General features: G+C 44.1%; 1 protein-coding gene across 1 annotated transcript; it reads right to left on the reverse strand.

The window, feature by feature from the left end:
* Nucleotides 1–146: 146 nt before the first annotated feature.
* CRIP3 (cysteine rich protein 3) lies at nucleotides 147–3,172 on the reverse strand. Its single transcript, XM_046006653.1, has 8 exons — nucleotides 3,106–3,172; nucleotides 2,761–2,855; nucleotides 2,284–2,341; nucleotides 2,056–2,187; nucleotides 1,225–1,296; nucleotides 1,007–1,101; nucleotides 850–907; nucleotides 147–684 (listed from the first exon to the last, which is right to left on the reverse strand). The coding sequence occupies exons 1-8, from the start codon at nucleotides 3,146–3,148 to the stop codon at nucleotides 623–625; spliced, it is 615 nt and encodes a 204-aa protein (XP_045862609.1). The 5' UTR covers nucleotides 3,149–3,172; the 3' UTR covers nucleotides 147–622.
* Nucleotides 3,173–13,690: the final 10,518 nt, after the last annotated feature.

Raw genomic sequence — 13,690 nt, forward strand, 5'->3', positions numbered from 1 at the left:
CACAGGATCTATCTTTTGTCAGGCTCAAACGAGATGCTGAATAACGTGCTTCCTCTAGAGACGGTGCTAAAGAAGGGACTGCCCTATGATGACTTCTGGCACCAATAGGCTTGTGGGCATGCTGTCCACTGTGTGGTACTGGGAGCTTCCCGGGTCGAGGGTAACCAGGAGAACAGAGCTCTTTGTTCCCATGATTGGCCCTATACCTCCCAGACACTTTGCAGGGTGATGCATCCCCCACCCCACACCTCCATCCTCCACCCCATTGTTTAGGCCTCACGCCCAAAGAAGAGTTGAAGGCATGGGAGCCAACATTTTATTGGAGAAGCCAGAATAAACACGTTTCTTAAGTACCTTGAAGTTACAGAATTTGCTAGGGAAAGGGACTGGGAAGGCTGGGAGGCCACCCTTCAAAATGTGGTGGTCTATGTCCTCCTGGCCAGATAGGAATGAGAAGGGAGGAATCAGCAAGGTCTAGGCTCCCTGGTCTACCATGGAGGCTAGGCCCAGGCTACTGGAAGACCATCTTCCACCTGTGGGACTGGAGAATTCTGTAGCTCCCGCTCAACCGTGGAGGGGATGGTATGAGGCCCGAGTTAGAGTGATCTCTCCTGTGAGCATCTCATTTGGATTTTATCTCCACGGGGTCATAGATGTAGCAGCCCACATCACCAATGTTCACACCTGAGGGAGAGAGCCCCATCACCAAGGGCCTTGCAGGTGGGGGTTGTTGGGCTGAGGGATGAAGGGAATTGGGACGGGCCTGGGTGTGTTTGACTACAGGGGAAGTTGTCCACACATCCCCACATGCCATACTTTAGGCCCGCCGTCTGGGGTGCGACTGCCCACCTTTGGGGCCAAACAGGTAGCCGTAGCAGGGGATGTGGCAGTAGGGGACGCCGTCATGCTGGGACATAGAGAGAAAAGAGAGCCATCTCAGCTTGGCTCTCTTCCCATCTCCAGCCTCCCTCCTCCCGACTAAGTACCTATCCCTGCCCCCGTTCACCTCAGCATGACTCCCAGCAGTCAGGGTCTTCCGGCAGCGCTGGCACCTCAAACAGGGTCGGTGCCAGTTTCTACCCAAAGACATCACCTTCTCAGCTGGTGGTGGAGAGAACTGGTAATTCTAGGGCAGGGCAACGAGACCTACCTGCTTTGCACCACCTCCCTACACTTTGATGCCCATCCTCTTCCCCCCTCCCCAAGCTTTCCATTGTCACTTACCAAAATAGACAGGTTCCTCACAGCCAGGGCACAGTGAAGTCTCCCCAGTGAATGTCTTCATGTGGGGAGGGCCTTTAAGGGGAAGAGGCCCTGGCTAGGGCTGAGGTGGGGACCAGGCCTAAGCAGGGCCCATCAGCACCAGCCTGCACATGGCTTCTTCAAAAAGCCATGCTCATCCTGGAGCCCTCTCCACCCAGCTCGCCATGGATCTGCTTTCTTGGGCAGAGCTGAGTCTCCTATGACCCCCACCTCCTGTCCCCGACCTTTCTGCAGAAGGGACCCCCTGCTTCCTTCTCCTCCCAGAGGCTCAGGTGCCCACTAGCTCAACCCTGGTCAGCAACTCAATCCTCAGGAAACCTGAGCTGATACAGGAGCAGGCCAGGGCATGGGTGTCAGGTGTTGGGGAGCATGGCGTCATTGCCCACTCTAGGGAATGGGAGGAAGGTACAGGGAAAGGAGAGAAGTGGAAGAATGAGGGGCTGCCCTGTCTCAATGACCTCTCACTCCTAGGTCATTCCTTCCACAGCCTTGGCTTGGGAAAGGCCTGAATTCCAGGCCAGCTTTGCCTGACTTGCTGTGTGACTGCACAATGCCACTTGCTCTCTCGGAACCTTGGTTTCCTCACCTGTAAAATGCAGGTGATAATGCCATCTACTCAATTTACCTCTTAACTCAGCAGCTGACATCAGAGAACCCCCCCCCCCCCAAAAGGGCCACGAGTAAGAGAAGACTTTGCCACCAACAAAGTTGTAGGAATGTGAAGCAGAGGACTGGGTGGGAGACCTGTTCTAGCCTGGGGATGAGGAGTAGCTGGGGCCCAACTTAACTTACTTTTCTTGCCCTGGGGGAGGCCAGTCCTGGGCCTGGGGGGGCTGAAACTGCTGGGGCTGAGGGGAGTGGTGCTGGCTGGGGTGGGAGTGGGAGGGTTGTAGAGGTAGGAGCCCACACCACCAATGTTCACCCCTGCAGAGAAAATAGGGGCTGTCAGGCTTGAACCTCCAGTTCCCGGCCACAAAGAGGGTCCCACTGTCCCCTGGACTCTTCTGGGCTGGTACTTACCCCTGGGTCCGAAGAGAGCCCCATAGCATGGCTTGTGGCAATATGGCCTCCCGTTGTGCTAGGCACAAGCAGAGCAAAAAGGGCTGCTCAGGGCTAAAGGCCTGGGGTGGGGTGGGAGCGTCTCCTGTGTCCCACAGGCCTTCTTTCAGGACAGACTGCCAGGTGTGTCTGTCCATTGGCCTGGGCTGGTGGGGCCGGGAGAGGTGTAGGGCGAGCATGTCAGAATTGCCACTGTGGTCAGGAGAATGAGCAAGAGCAGCTCAGAAAACCGTGCCTTCCCTCCCCTCCCCAGCGAAAGGCATGGGGTCCACCAGCACAACTCAGGTATCCCAAATCCTGGCTGGTGTGGGGCCCTCTGAGTAGCTGATATTGGTATTTGCTGAGGTTGCCGTTAGTGAGCCTTCTGAGTCGAAACTGGGGACTGGTGCTTACCGGACAGTGACAGACACAGGGCTGTGCGCCCTGGCCAGGCCTCACCTCTGCATGCCCTCCTGGGGACAGGACGCTGTGGCAGCGCTCACATTTCAGGCAGAAGCGGTGCCAGTTCTTGCCCAGGGAGCTCACCTTCTCCGCTGTGGGGGACAAGGTGGAACCGGGCTGTGGGGAGCCAGGCCACGCAGCAGGGGGTCCCCTTTTCCCTCCTCAGCCCCGCCCGCCTGCTTCCTAGAGACGGTGGGGAGTGTCCCGGGAAGTTCAGCTCGAACCCGCCCGAGTGCCCTGCGCCCCAGAGGTGGAAAGAGGGTCTGAAGCCACACTGTCGTCAGCTCCTCCAACGCCCCGCTCACACTCGCCCCATCTCCCCCTCCTCAGCCCGGGCCTCACCGAAGTAAACGGGTTGCTGGCAACGCGGGCAGGTCCAGCTCATAGCTCCGCTCAGCGCAGCCGGTGCCTCACACAGTAGGCACCACGGTGGGGGGCTCCGGTTCCGCCCCCTCCGCCGGCCCCGCCCCCTCCGCCGGCCCCGCCCATGGATCCGCTGGGAGCCTCATTGGGCTGAAACCGTAGCTCCTCGCAGCCTATTGGCCGTCAGAAATTTAGACCAATTCCACCTGGGAGACGCCGGCGATTTCGCCGTTCCTTCCAAAAGCTAAAGCCTCCGACCCGTGGAGGTGACAGAGGGACTTGTAGCCAGACGGGAAAGGGAGAGCAGTGAAGACGCCGGGGGTGGGGGTTGGGGGTCACTAGTTTCTGTCTTCGTACAAAGGGGAAAACTGTCTAGAGGGCGGACGTCATGAAACACTGTAATTTCCTCAAAGCTAAGGTCAGCCTTCTTTGAAATGGCTTAACTCCGCCTTGACCGGCTCAGGAGGTTAAGAGCGTCGCAATCTGGAGCGCATCTCTGCCACTTACTCTCTGGCTTCAGGCAAATTTCCTCTGCATCCATTTTGTTTGTACAATGAGTATGATGATTAATCTCTACCTCATAGGATTTTTGTGGGAATGAAGCTAGTGCGTGTAAAGGGCCCAGGACTCGGCACATAGCTGCTATAAAAGCGATAGCTATCATTAAGATGGATCCCATAATGAACTCAAAGACTCTTTGGTAGCCTCAAAGTGTGGTCTGAATACAGTGGTTTTCTTGTGAAATTACAAAGCGTATTAAATTTAAATATATAACTCAGACACAATTACATATTCCTAATTTAGTTTTAAGGTTTTAATATTTGTTACAAGTAGCCCAAGAGTGCTTCAAAGGACACTTCAAGAAAACCCACAGAGAAAGGAAGAAAATATTTGCAAACATAGTATCTGATAAGGATCTAGTAATAAGAATATATAAAGGACTCTTACACGTCAACAAAGACAACCCAATTTAAAAACAGGCAAAGAATTTGAATAGACATTTTTCTAAAGAAGATATACACACGGCCAATAAGCACATGAAAAGGTGCTCAACATCATTAGTCATTTAGGGAAAAGGAAAATCAGGATCACAATGAGATACCATTTTAGTATTAGAATGGCTATAATAAAAAAAAGATGAGTAATAACAAGTATTAGGATGTGTCAAGATTGGATTCCTCATATGCTGTTGATGAGAATGTAAAATAGTGCAGCCCTTTGAAAAACATCCTGGTAATTCCTCAAAAGGTTAAAAAGAGTTACCATATGATCCAGCAATTGCAACCCTGGGTATATACCCAAGAGAAATGAAAGCATATGTCCACATGAAAACTTGCACATGAATGTTCACAGTACTGCTATTCACACCAGCTGAAAGTCCATCAGCTGATAAACAGATGAGCAACGTGGCTTATCTGTGCTAGAACAGGACTCAGCCATAAAAAGGAATGGAGTACTGATGCACACTACAACCTGAATGAGCCATAAAAACATGTAAATGAAAGAAGCCAGACATACAACACCACATACTGTAGGATTCCATTTATATGAAATGTCCAGAAAAGGGAAATCCATAAAGACAGAAAAGTGGATTAGTCATTTCTAGGAGTGTGGAGGACGGGCAACTGGGCATATCTGCTGAGGGAGTATTAGATAGATCTCTTTATGGGGAGATGAGAATGGTCTGGAAGAGTGATGATAGTTGGACAACCTCATGAATAGACTAAAAATTAATGAACTGTGTATCTTAGAAGGGTGAATTTTATATGTGAATAATCCCTCAATAATAATAATAATGGCTGAAGATAATTTATTTTTTTAAAAAGGCAGCTCAGGAAATGAGGGGCAGGGAAGAGAGCTAATTACTGTGTGCCAGTGCCCCAGCAGAGAAAACAATCCCTTGATGAAGTATTAGGTGGTGAAATGAAGAATTTTCTGGGGTAAATTCCTTTGTTTTGTCGTATCAGCCCAGAAACAGCTCAAGGGGGCGTGGGTGCTGAGCTTAGCCTTCAGCTGCAGTGCTGTGTCCTGCTGGGTGAAAGGGGTCCTGTCTGTGTCTCAGGAGTTCAAGAGCCTCTCTGGACTTCGGTTCCTTCCCTGGGCAATGGGATAGGACTGGTGTCTATGAATTCCCACTCAACATTCCTGTTTCCTCAGTTGTCTCCATCCATACTTTCTCCTTATAACACTTGTTTTATCCTCCTTGTTGACCTCTAAAGGTAGAAGCCTGCATACCATGAAACAAACTTGTCTATATTTTCTCATCTGTTTCTCGTTTTGGGAACTCTTTCAAGATCCTTAGTTTTATACCTGTTTCTTGATGGGCTTATTATTATTATTATTATTTATTTATTTATTTGACAGAGTTCACAAGTAGGCAGAGAGGCAGGCACAGAGAGAGGAAGGGAAGCAGGCTTCCCGCTGAGCACAGAGCCCAATACGGGGCTCGATCCCAGGACACTGAGATCATGACCTGAGCTGAAGGCAGAGGCTTTAACCCACTGAGCCACCCAGGTGCCCCTTCTTGATGGGCTTCTTTAACAAACTTGAAAAACATTAGTCTCAGTCTCCACCAATATTTTACTTTTGTGTTTCTGCCTCTCTTGTTTATTTCTTCTTCCAGAAGGCAGCTTGAGTTTCACTGTTTTTTGCTATGGCTCTCATGGAGAAGATCTTACTTCAGGAGGTTGGGAGGACTTCACTGTAGTCATTCATAGACACTGTATTGTCCTTTAGGAAGGTTAGCTTCATTGGCCCACAGAACTATCCTTAGAATTTCTGGGGCATATCAAATAATCTTTTGCTGAGGCTCTGCAGCTCTTTCTGTGTTGGGTCACCTTGGACACATACCTCAGCCCCGTAGAAAGGTCATCTTTACCAGAGCATCCAGCACAGGTCCCCACATAAAGAAACAGGTGTTGGAGTGTGAGAACCATGCTGCCTTCACACAATTTGCACTGAGTCAGTGGGGCAAGTGCTTTACTGCTCCTGTTTTCTGGGGCCTTCCTTCATTGAGTGGCCGTGACAAACACTGTATGCCTTGTCTCTTCTCTTTCAGTGCTTAGGAAAGGCTTGTTGAGGCTCCTCCTTTCCAAATATTGGCCATCCATTTGCAAGTACAGCAAATCACAGTATTCCACTCTTCCTTGCCTGGCTTCTATTATTCTGTCTCTAAAAGAGGCTTTGTAAAGATTGCTAACAGGGAAAATGCACACTTCTTGTAGGAATGCACTTGCAGTTACTGACGGTGGCTGTTCTGAACACTTCGTGTGACTAAAGCCTCTAACATGATGGTTTAATGAATACCACAAATGGTTAAGTGCAGTAGAGTGTACGTAGCACCAAATCAGCTCTCAGGGTGGAGTTTGTGTCATCTGAGAGGCAGATCCCTCTTTCATAAAGATGATTGTTCCCTTGGTGCCCCTCAAATACCCCCTACTTTTTCCTGCACAGACCTGTCACAGTATCTGTATAGTTGTGTTACACTTATTTACTTGTCGGGCTTTCTTCAACCAGCATGACTGATTCTTATCTGTACCTATAGCACCAAGTACAGTGGGGGTGCTCAGTATGATAGTTATTATTTTTTAAAGACTTATTTTTGGGGTGCCTGGGTAGCTCAGTGGATTAAAGCCTCTGCCTTCGGCTCAGGCCATGATCCCAGGATCCTGGGATCGAGCCCCGCATTGGGCTCTCTGCTCAGCATGGAGCCTGCTTCCCCCTGTCTCTCTGCCTGCCTTTCTGCCTATTTATGATCTGTTAAATAAATAAAATTGTTTAAAAAAATAAAGACTTTTATTTTTAGGTAATTAATATGCCCAACATGGGGCTCAAACTCACAACCCTGAGATCAAGAGTCACTTGCTCCACTGACTGAGCCAGCAGGGTGCCCCTATTTTTATTATTAAAATCCATCCCTAACACTTTTTACTTCATGTTTTTAGGCTCTATTGTTAGGTACATTTGTTTTCAGACTGTTGGTAGTTTTTGATGAATTGACCCTTTTATTGTTATGAAGCTGAAGAAACAAGCTTTCCAACACAATGAGTGGTGGTGAAGATAATGGCCCCAAACACCTGAGGGCTGTCACATGGATGAGGCATTAGGGCACGACTGAGACCCCTGGAGAGAGGTCACAGAGAAGCAGATTGGGATTCTGTCCAAGGAAAGCTTGTTCTTATAGAGCCCAAACATGGATTGGCTGCTTCAGATAGTAGGAGCTTGCTATCTCTGGATGTCATAAATAACATTGGAGAACAAACCAACCGATCACTAATGTTGCCGAAGGGATGCAAGCATCATACACAGACAGATCTTTGAGTTTTCCTCACAATTTGGCAGTATATGATCCTGTGATTCTATTACCAAAGAAGAATTTCAAATTTGTGTTAGCAAGAGAGCACTGTTAAAACAGTGTATTATCCTTGTCTACACAGCACCTCTGTGCCCAAATGTAAGAGGACCTCTCCAGGTAAATAATGAATGGGCTGCAAGAGACGGGAATGTCATTAAAGCTTTTCCATGGCTTCTTGGTGCCCTCAAGGTAAAGTTTTTAACTTGGCTCTAAGTAACTCACCTTTCCAGTTCTAGCCATTCCTCCTGTTTCTCCCTCCAACCACTAAATGAGCTTCTTAAACCTGCCAAATCCTTTTCTGCCTCAGGACCTTTGCAAATGCTATCTCCCTTCTGGGAACTTGCTTCCTGAATATCTTCACCTCACTAATTCCTGCCTAACTTCAGGTCCCCCTCACCCACTCAATATCAGGCTATTGGGCCCAGGCGTTCTCTCCCATAGCATCCTGTGCTGGAGGGCCAAGGGGTACAATCAATGACAACTGTTTTCTCCCTACTTGACACCTCAACTGAACAAGGGGGAAAAAGGCAAATGGAGACTCATGATAAAGGCTACATTTGTAGCTTAGTGGGAGAATAAAAGAGGTCTGCCAACTTCCTGCCCTACCTGCTCCTACCCAGGAACCTAGGCTTTATCTACCCCATTAGTCTGTGAGCTCCATGAGGGCAGGGACCAGGAATGCTTTGCCAAACACTGTGTATGCTTCCAATGCCTTGCTTAATCTCTGATACAGTGCTCAAGAAATACCTATTGGTGAAAGAACGTTAAATATTATACACTAGTCTACCTCAAATGTGAGTAGATGAGGGCTAGTGAGGAGATGTGGAGTTAGGAGGGGACTGGTAGGAGTTGAGAGTATCATTACAACAAAAGCCCTGCAGTAAGGGAAGCTTAGGTGCCTAGGAGTAAGAAAACAGGAGTTTGTTTCCTCATACCCATGAGGATCAGCATGTATGAGGCAAACCAGAATATGACTTAAACTGATCCTGATTATAAATACTAGATAATAAAAAGAGTACTGAAAATCTGCTTTGGCAGCAAACCAGTTCCACTAATTGCAGTCATTCACAAGAACTTACTAATTAAGCTTAATTAGCATGTGGCACAATTATGTCTATCATTAAATATATGGCAAATGAGAGAATGTGGGAAGGTGTTACATAAACTGCAAAGCATCTTACAAATATGACTGCTATAATGTGTCAGGTTAGCACTGAGTTTTGATTACAACTATGAAGTCCACTTATTTTTAACTTTGTAGGCTTGTTCAAGTATATGGGCATATGCTTAAACTTTTAAGGCATTATCAAAAACTTTGTTCCTTAATGGCTCTTGAAAGATTTCACTAAGTTCTGGTATGTTAATGAAAAATTAGTCTTACCTCTTGATCACTGTGTCACTTAACATTTACTACCCATAACCTGTGTGCTTTCTCATTCCACCTTCTGAGTATCTCCTCTAACTAGAAAGCTTTACTTTCTACCGCTTATGTTACTTAATAAAAATGGAAACATACAAGAAAAAACAGACTGAAATGTTTTCTTAAAACCACACTAGCAAGTCTGACTTTTTCCCTTGCTTTCCAGCATCTGCTTGCTGCTGTTACATGAACCTGCTGAGAGCATTCGGTGTATAGCTACTTGTGGCTAGTTAGCTGCTTGGGGTTCTTGACTGGGCTATATTTTGTGACTGAGTGGCATCAGCTGGGCTAATTCAGAATCAAGACTGCAGGAAATGACACTCTGATCCCTCCCTCACCGTGGTTGCCTTCAACTCACTCTCATGAAGAAATCAACAACAGCTTTAAATAGTGGTTTTCCATACAAAGATGGGCTTGGTTTCTCAAATATCATTTGGAAATGTGTATTTTATCTAAAAATATATGAAAATAACTACATCCAGATAATTTGCAGCATGAAAAATGTATCCATATGCTGCTAGAAACTGAGAAGAAAACAAGAGGAGTGAAACTTGGTGGTCAACTTGCTTGTAGATCTGACAGATGGTGACAATACTCCGTGATGTGAACTGTCAGCAACTTCCTCATCCCATTTTTTATAATATAAAAGAATAGTCCTTCCAGGTCATGAGACTATGTTAAGGAAAACTAAAACAGTTTAATTTTATGAATTCAGAAAAATGCAAACGCTTACCTTTTTATAGAGGAGTTTCTGAAACTCAAAATCACAGAACCAGGAGTCAAGTTCCAGGCTCTTCCCAACTCCAAAATGACTGAGCTTTTTCTCTTCTCTGGAGCTTTTGGAAGAAGCAGAGCTATAATATCTTTACTCATAATCTCTTATTACCACCCTACCACGACCACCAAAAACAGGACATCAATTCCCAGTATCTTGTGGAGACAAGAACTTATGCATCCATCTTGTGATAAAAAGCCACAAAGAGGAAGGCTATAAAAACCAAGGCGGCACTGAATCTTTGCAGCTCTATAGGGGACATTTTGTTTTTTACTTAGAAGCATTTCCTTTGAAGAACCTCATCTTCACCCATTATAGATTGTTCAGTAGGGTAGATCTTGTTCTTCCATGATGAGCTTCTGACCAGGGCCTGGTCTGAGGACTTTATCCACCTGGCCACAGGAATTGTTTAGGGATAGAAGTGTGGCTCAAATCACACTCATCCTTTTCCCTGAGACTTTTCCATAAGACTTTTTGGTGTTATCAGGAAAAACACTCTCTCATTTCCTAGACAGAAACCTTGTAAGGACCACAGCAGGCTCAAGACTACAGGGGCTATTTTGCCCCTGAGTGAAGAGAAAATGAGACCAAGCAAAGCTGAGAGAAATAGGAAGGGAGGGTCCTAATGACATCTCTGACCTCCAGGATCTAACTTTGCCCCAGTTTCCCAGTATCAAGCAATAAATTATCCCCTATCCATTTTTTCTTAGACTTGTTTGAGTTAGATTTGTTAGAACCAAGAGTCCTAATTAATACAACGTGCATCTTTATACAGTTCTTGTGCTTCTCTTGTATTTAAGAGTTACATCATGGTGTATAAAGTTCTGACACTGTAAATTGCTTCAAATACATATTATCTTAATGCATGATTTTTAGGATAACCATGTAAGAAAAAAAGACTAGAAAATGATATGTAAAAAATTGGATAGACAAGTTATCCAATTAAATAACAGGCAAAGAATTTGGATAGTTTCCCAAATGGCTAATAAGCACATGAAAAACATGCCTGACATCATTAGTCATTAAAGAAATATAAATCAAAACCAGAAGGACATACTATACTATTTTACATCCACTAGGATGGCTATAATCAAAAAAGAAAAAGAGAAAATAACAAGCGTTGGAAAAGATGTGGAGAAAATGAAACCCTCATATTTCTGGTAGGAGGGTAAAGTGATGCAACTTCTGTGGAAAACAGTTTGACAGTTCCTCAAAAAGTTAAATATATTGTGATTTCACAGAAATGGCAGACAGAGTTACAAGAATCAGTCCTCCACTGAAGCTATCATTAAGCTGGCAAAAACGGATAGAAGGAACTTTTTTCAGAACTCCGGAATCCAATAAAACTTAGAGTGGAATCCAACCAGTGGTGTGCTTAATAAAAAAAAGTAGCTGTTAAAATGTTATGGCATTTTTGTTTACCTGTCTACCATCCCCCATTCCCCAGTTTGGTGCTGGCTTTGGGACAGTAGTCCACATTCCTGGTGTGGCTTGCTAGTGCTAGGGGAGGAGAGATGCACCCTATTCACAAAAGACTGTGGCTGTCAATTGTGCCCTGTCTGGTGGTTTCCTGAGGGATGCATGCTGAGTCTGACTTTTTTTTTTTTTCCTCCCCAGCCTGGAGAGCTTTCCAAATAGCATCTGTTCCAAGTACTTAAAGACCTGTGCTACTGATGACTGTCTAGAGCAAGAGATAGAGAACTGAACAAGCAGCAGATGAATCTAAAAGCCTGGGAAGTAGAAGACTGAGGAGTAAGCTGTATGGGGAAATAAGGACTCTGAAGGGCTACTGTGTGATTGGGGAAATCCATTATACAAAGTGCATGCCCAGGGACAGATGCATGTTCAGAAAAGACCTGAGAATATCCTAGGCTTGCACCTTTAGCTGATCTTTGGGTTCCATGCAATCAGGAGGTGAAGGCTAAGGCAGAGTTTCAGGCAAATTGGCTTAATATTGAAGAAGTGCCCCAGCTTAGATCCAAGCTACAAAAGCCTGGAGAGGTGCTTGTGGTGTTTTCAGTCCAGCCACTTAAGGAAACCTCTGACAGGTCACTGACTGACTGCTGAGATAATGGAACAGAGTTTCAGTGATCACACACAACAAGAAATGCAGTCTTAAAAAAATAGTTTAGGAGAGACAATGAACAAATGGATGACAATGGTCTTTAATAACCAGAAACAACAAATGGATGACAATACTCTTCAATAATCAGAGGATCGGATTCCCAGACTGACACAGTTTAATATTCAAAATGTTCACTTTTAAACAAAAAAATCACAAGATATATAAAGAATAAATAAAGTATGGTTCATTCACAGAAAAAAAAAAAGAGAAGTTTACAGAAATCATCACCAAGGAAACCCAAACACTGGACTTACTAGGCAAATATTTTATTTTTTTTTAAAGATTTTTTATTTTAAGTAATCTCTACACCCAACATGGGGTTCAAACTCACAATCCCGAGATCAAGAATTGCATGTTCTAACCACTAAGCCAGCCAGGCACCCCATTTGGCAAACATTTTATTTTATTATTTTAAAGATTTGATTTATTTATTTGACAGAGATCACGAGTAGGCAGAGAGGCAGGCAGAGAGAGAGGGAGGAAGGGAAGCAGGCTCCCTGCAGAGCAGAAAGCCCCATGTGGGGCTTGATCCCAGGACCCTGGGATCATGACCCGAGCTGAGGACAGAGGCTTTAACCCACTGAATCACCCAGGCGGCCCCTTGGCTAATATTTTAAATCAAATGTCTTAAATGTGTTCAAAGAGCTAAAGAAAACAATAGACAAAAAACAACAACAACAACAACAACAAAACACACACACACAAAAACTAAAGGAAACTAGGAGAATGAAGAAATGAACAAATAAAGAACATCCATGAAGATATATATTATTTATTATTATAATATCATATAAGAACTAAATGAAAATTCTCCAGAATAGGTCATATGTTAGTCCACAAAACTCAATACATTTAAAAAGACTTAAATAATACAAAGTATCTCCTCCAACCACAGCAAAGTTAAAAATCAACAAGAGAAGGAAAACTGGAAAATACACAAAATGTGGAAACTAAACAACACGCTCTTAAGTAACCAAAGGGTCAAAGAAGAACTCACAAGAAAATGATAAAATATTTTGAGATGGATGAAAATGAAAACACAACATATCAAAACACATGGGATGCAGTGAAAACAGTGCTAAGAGGGAAATTACAGCTATGAACATTTAAAAAAAGATCTCAAATCAATAACCTAACTTTATACCTTAAGGAACTAGGAAAAAAAAAAAAGAGCCAACTAAACTAAAAGATAGTAGGAGGAAAGAAATCATAAAGATTACAGCAGAGATGAATGAGGTAGGGAAAAGAACAACAGAATCAAAGCAACCAAGAGTTGATACTTTGAAAAGACAAAATTGGAAAACTTTAGCTGAATTAAAAAAAAAAGCTTTAGCTAAATTTACTTAGAAAAAAAGAGAAGATGCAAGCAACTAAAATCAGAAATGAAAGTAAGGCATTACTACTGACCTTACAAAATAAAAAAGCATTATAAGATAATACTATGGACAGCTGTATGATTAAGTAGGAACCAGACAAGGTTGTCACTTTTACTGCTGCTTTTAAACACTGTACTGGAAGTTCTAGCTAAAGCAATTAGGGAAGAAAAAGAAATAAAAGGTATCCAAATTGGGAAGGAGGAAGTAAAACTATCTCTATTCTCAAATGACACGATCTTATAATATACACTATACATATGTTATATATTATATTAAAGAATCCACATACACACACAAAACTAGAAGAAATGAACAAGTTCAGCAGAGTTTCAGGGTATAAGAGCAACACATTAAAGTACATTGTGTTTCTGTACACCTGCAATAAATAGTCCAAAAGGAAATTAAAAACAATTCCATTTACAATAGCATACAAAAGAATAAAATACATAAGAATAAATTTAGCCAGGACATGAAAGACATACACAAAAACTATAAAATATTGCTGAAAGATATT

This window comes from Meles meles, chromosome 5, assembly GCF_922984935.1.
Source record: "Meles meles chromosome 5, mMelMel3.1 paternal haplotype, whole genome shotgun sequence".
In the NCBI taxonomy this organism is placed as follows: domain Eukaryota; kingdom Metazoa; phylum Chordata; class Mammalia; order Carnivora; family Mustelidae; genus Meles; species Meles meles.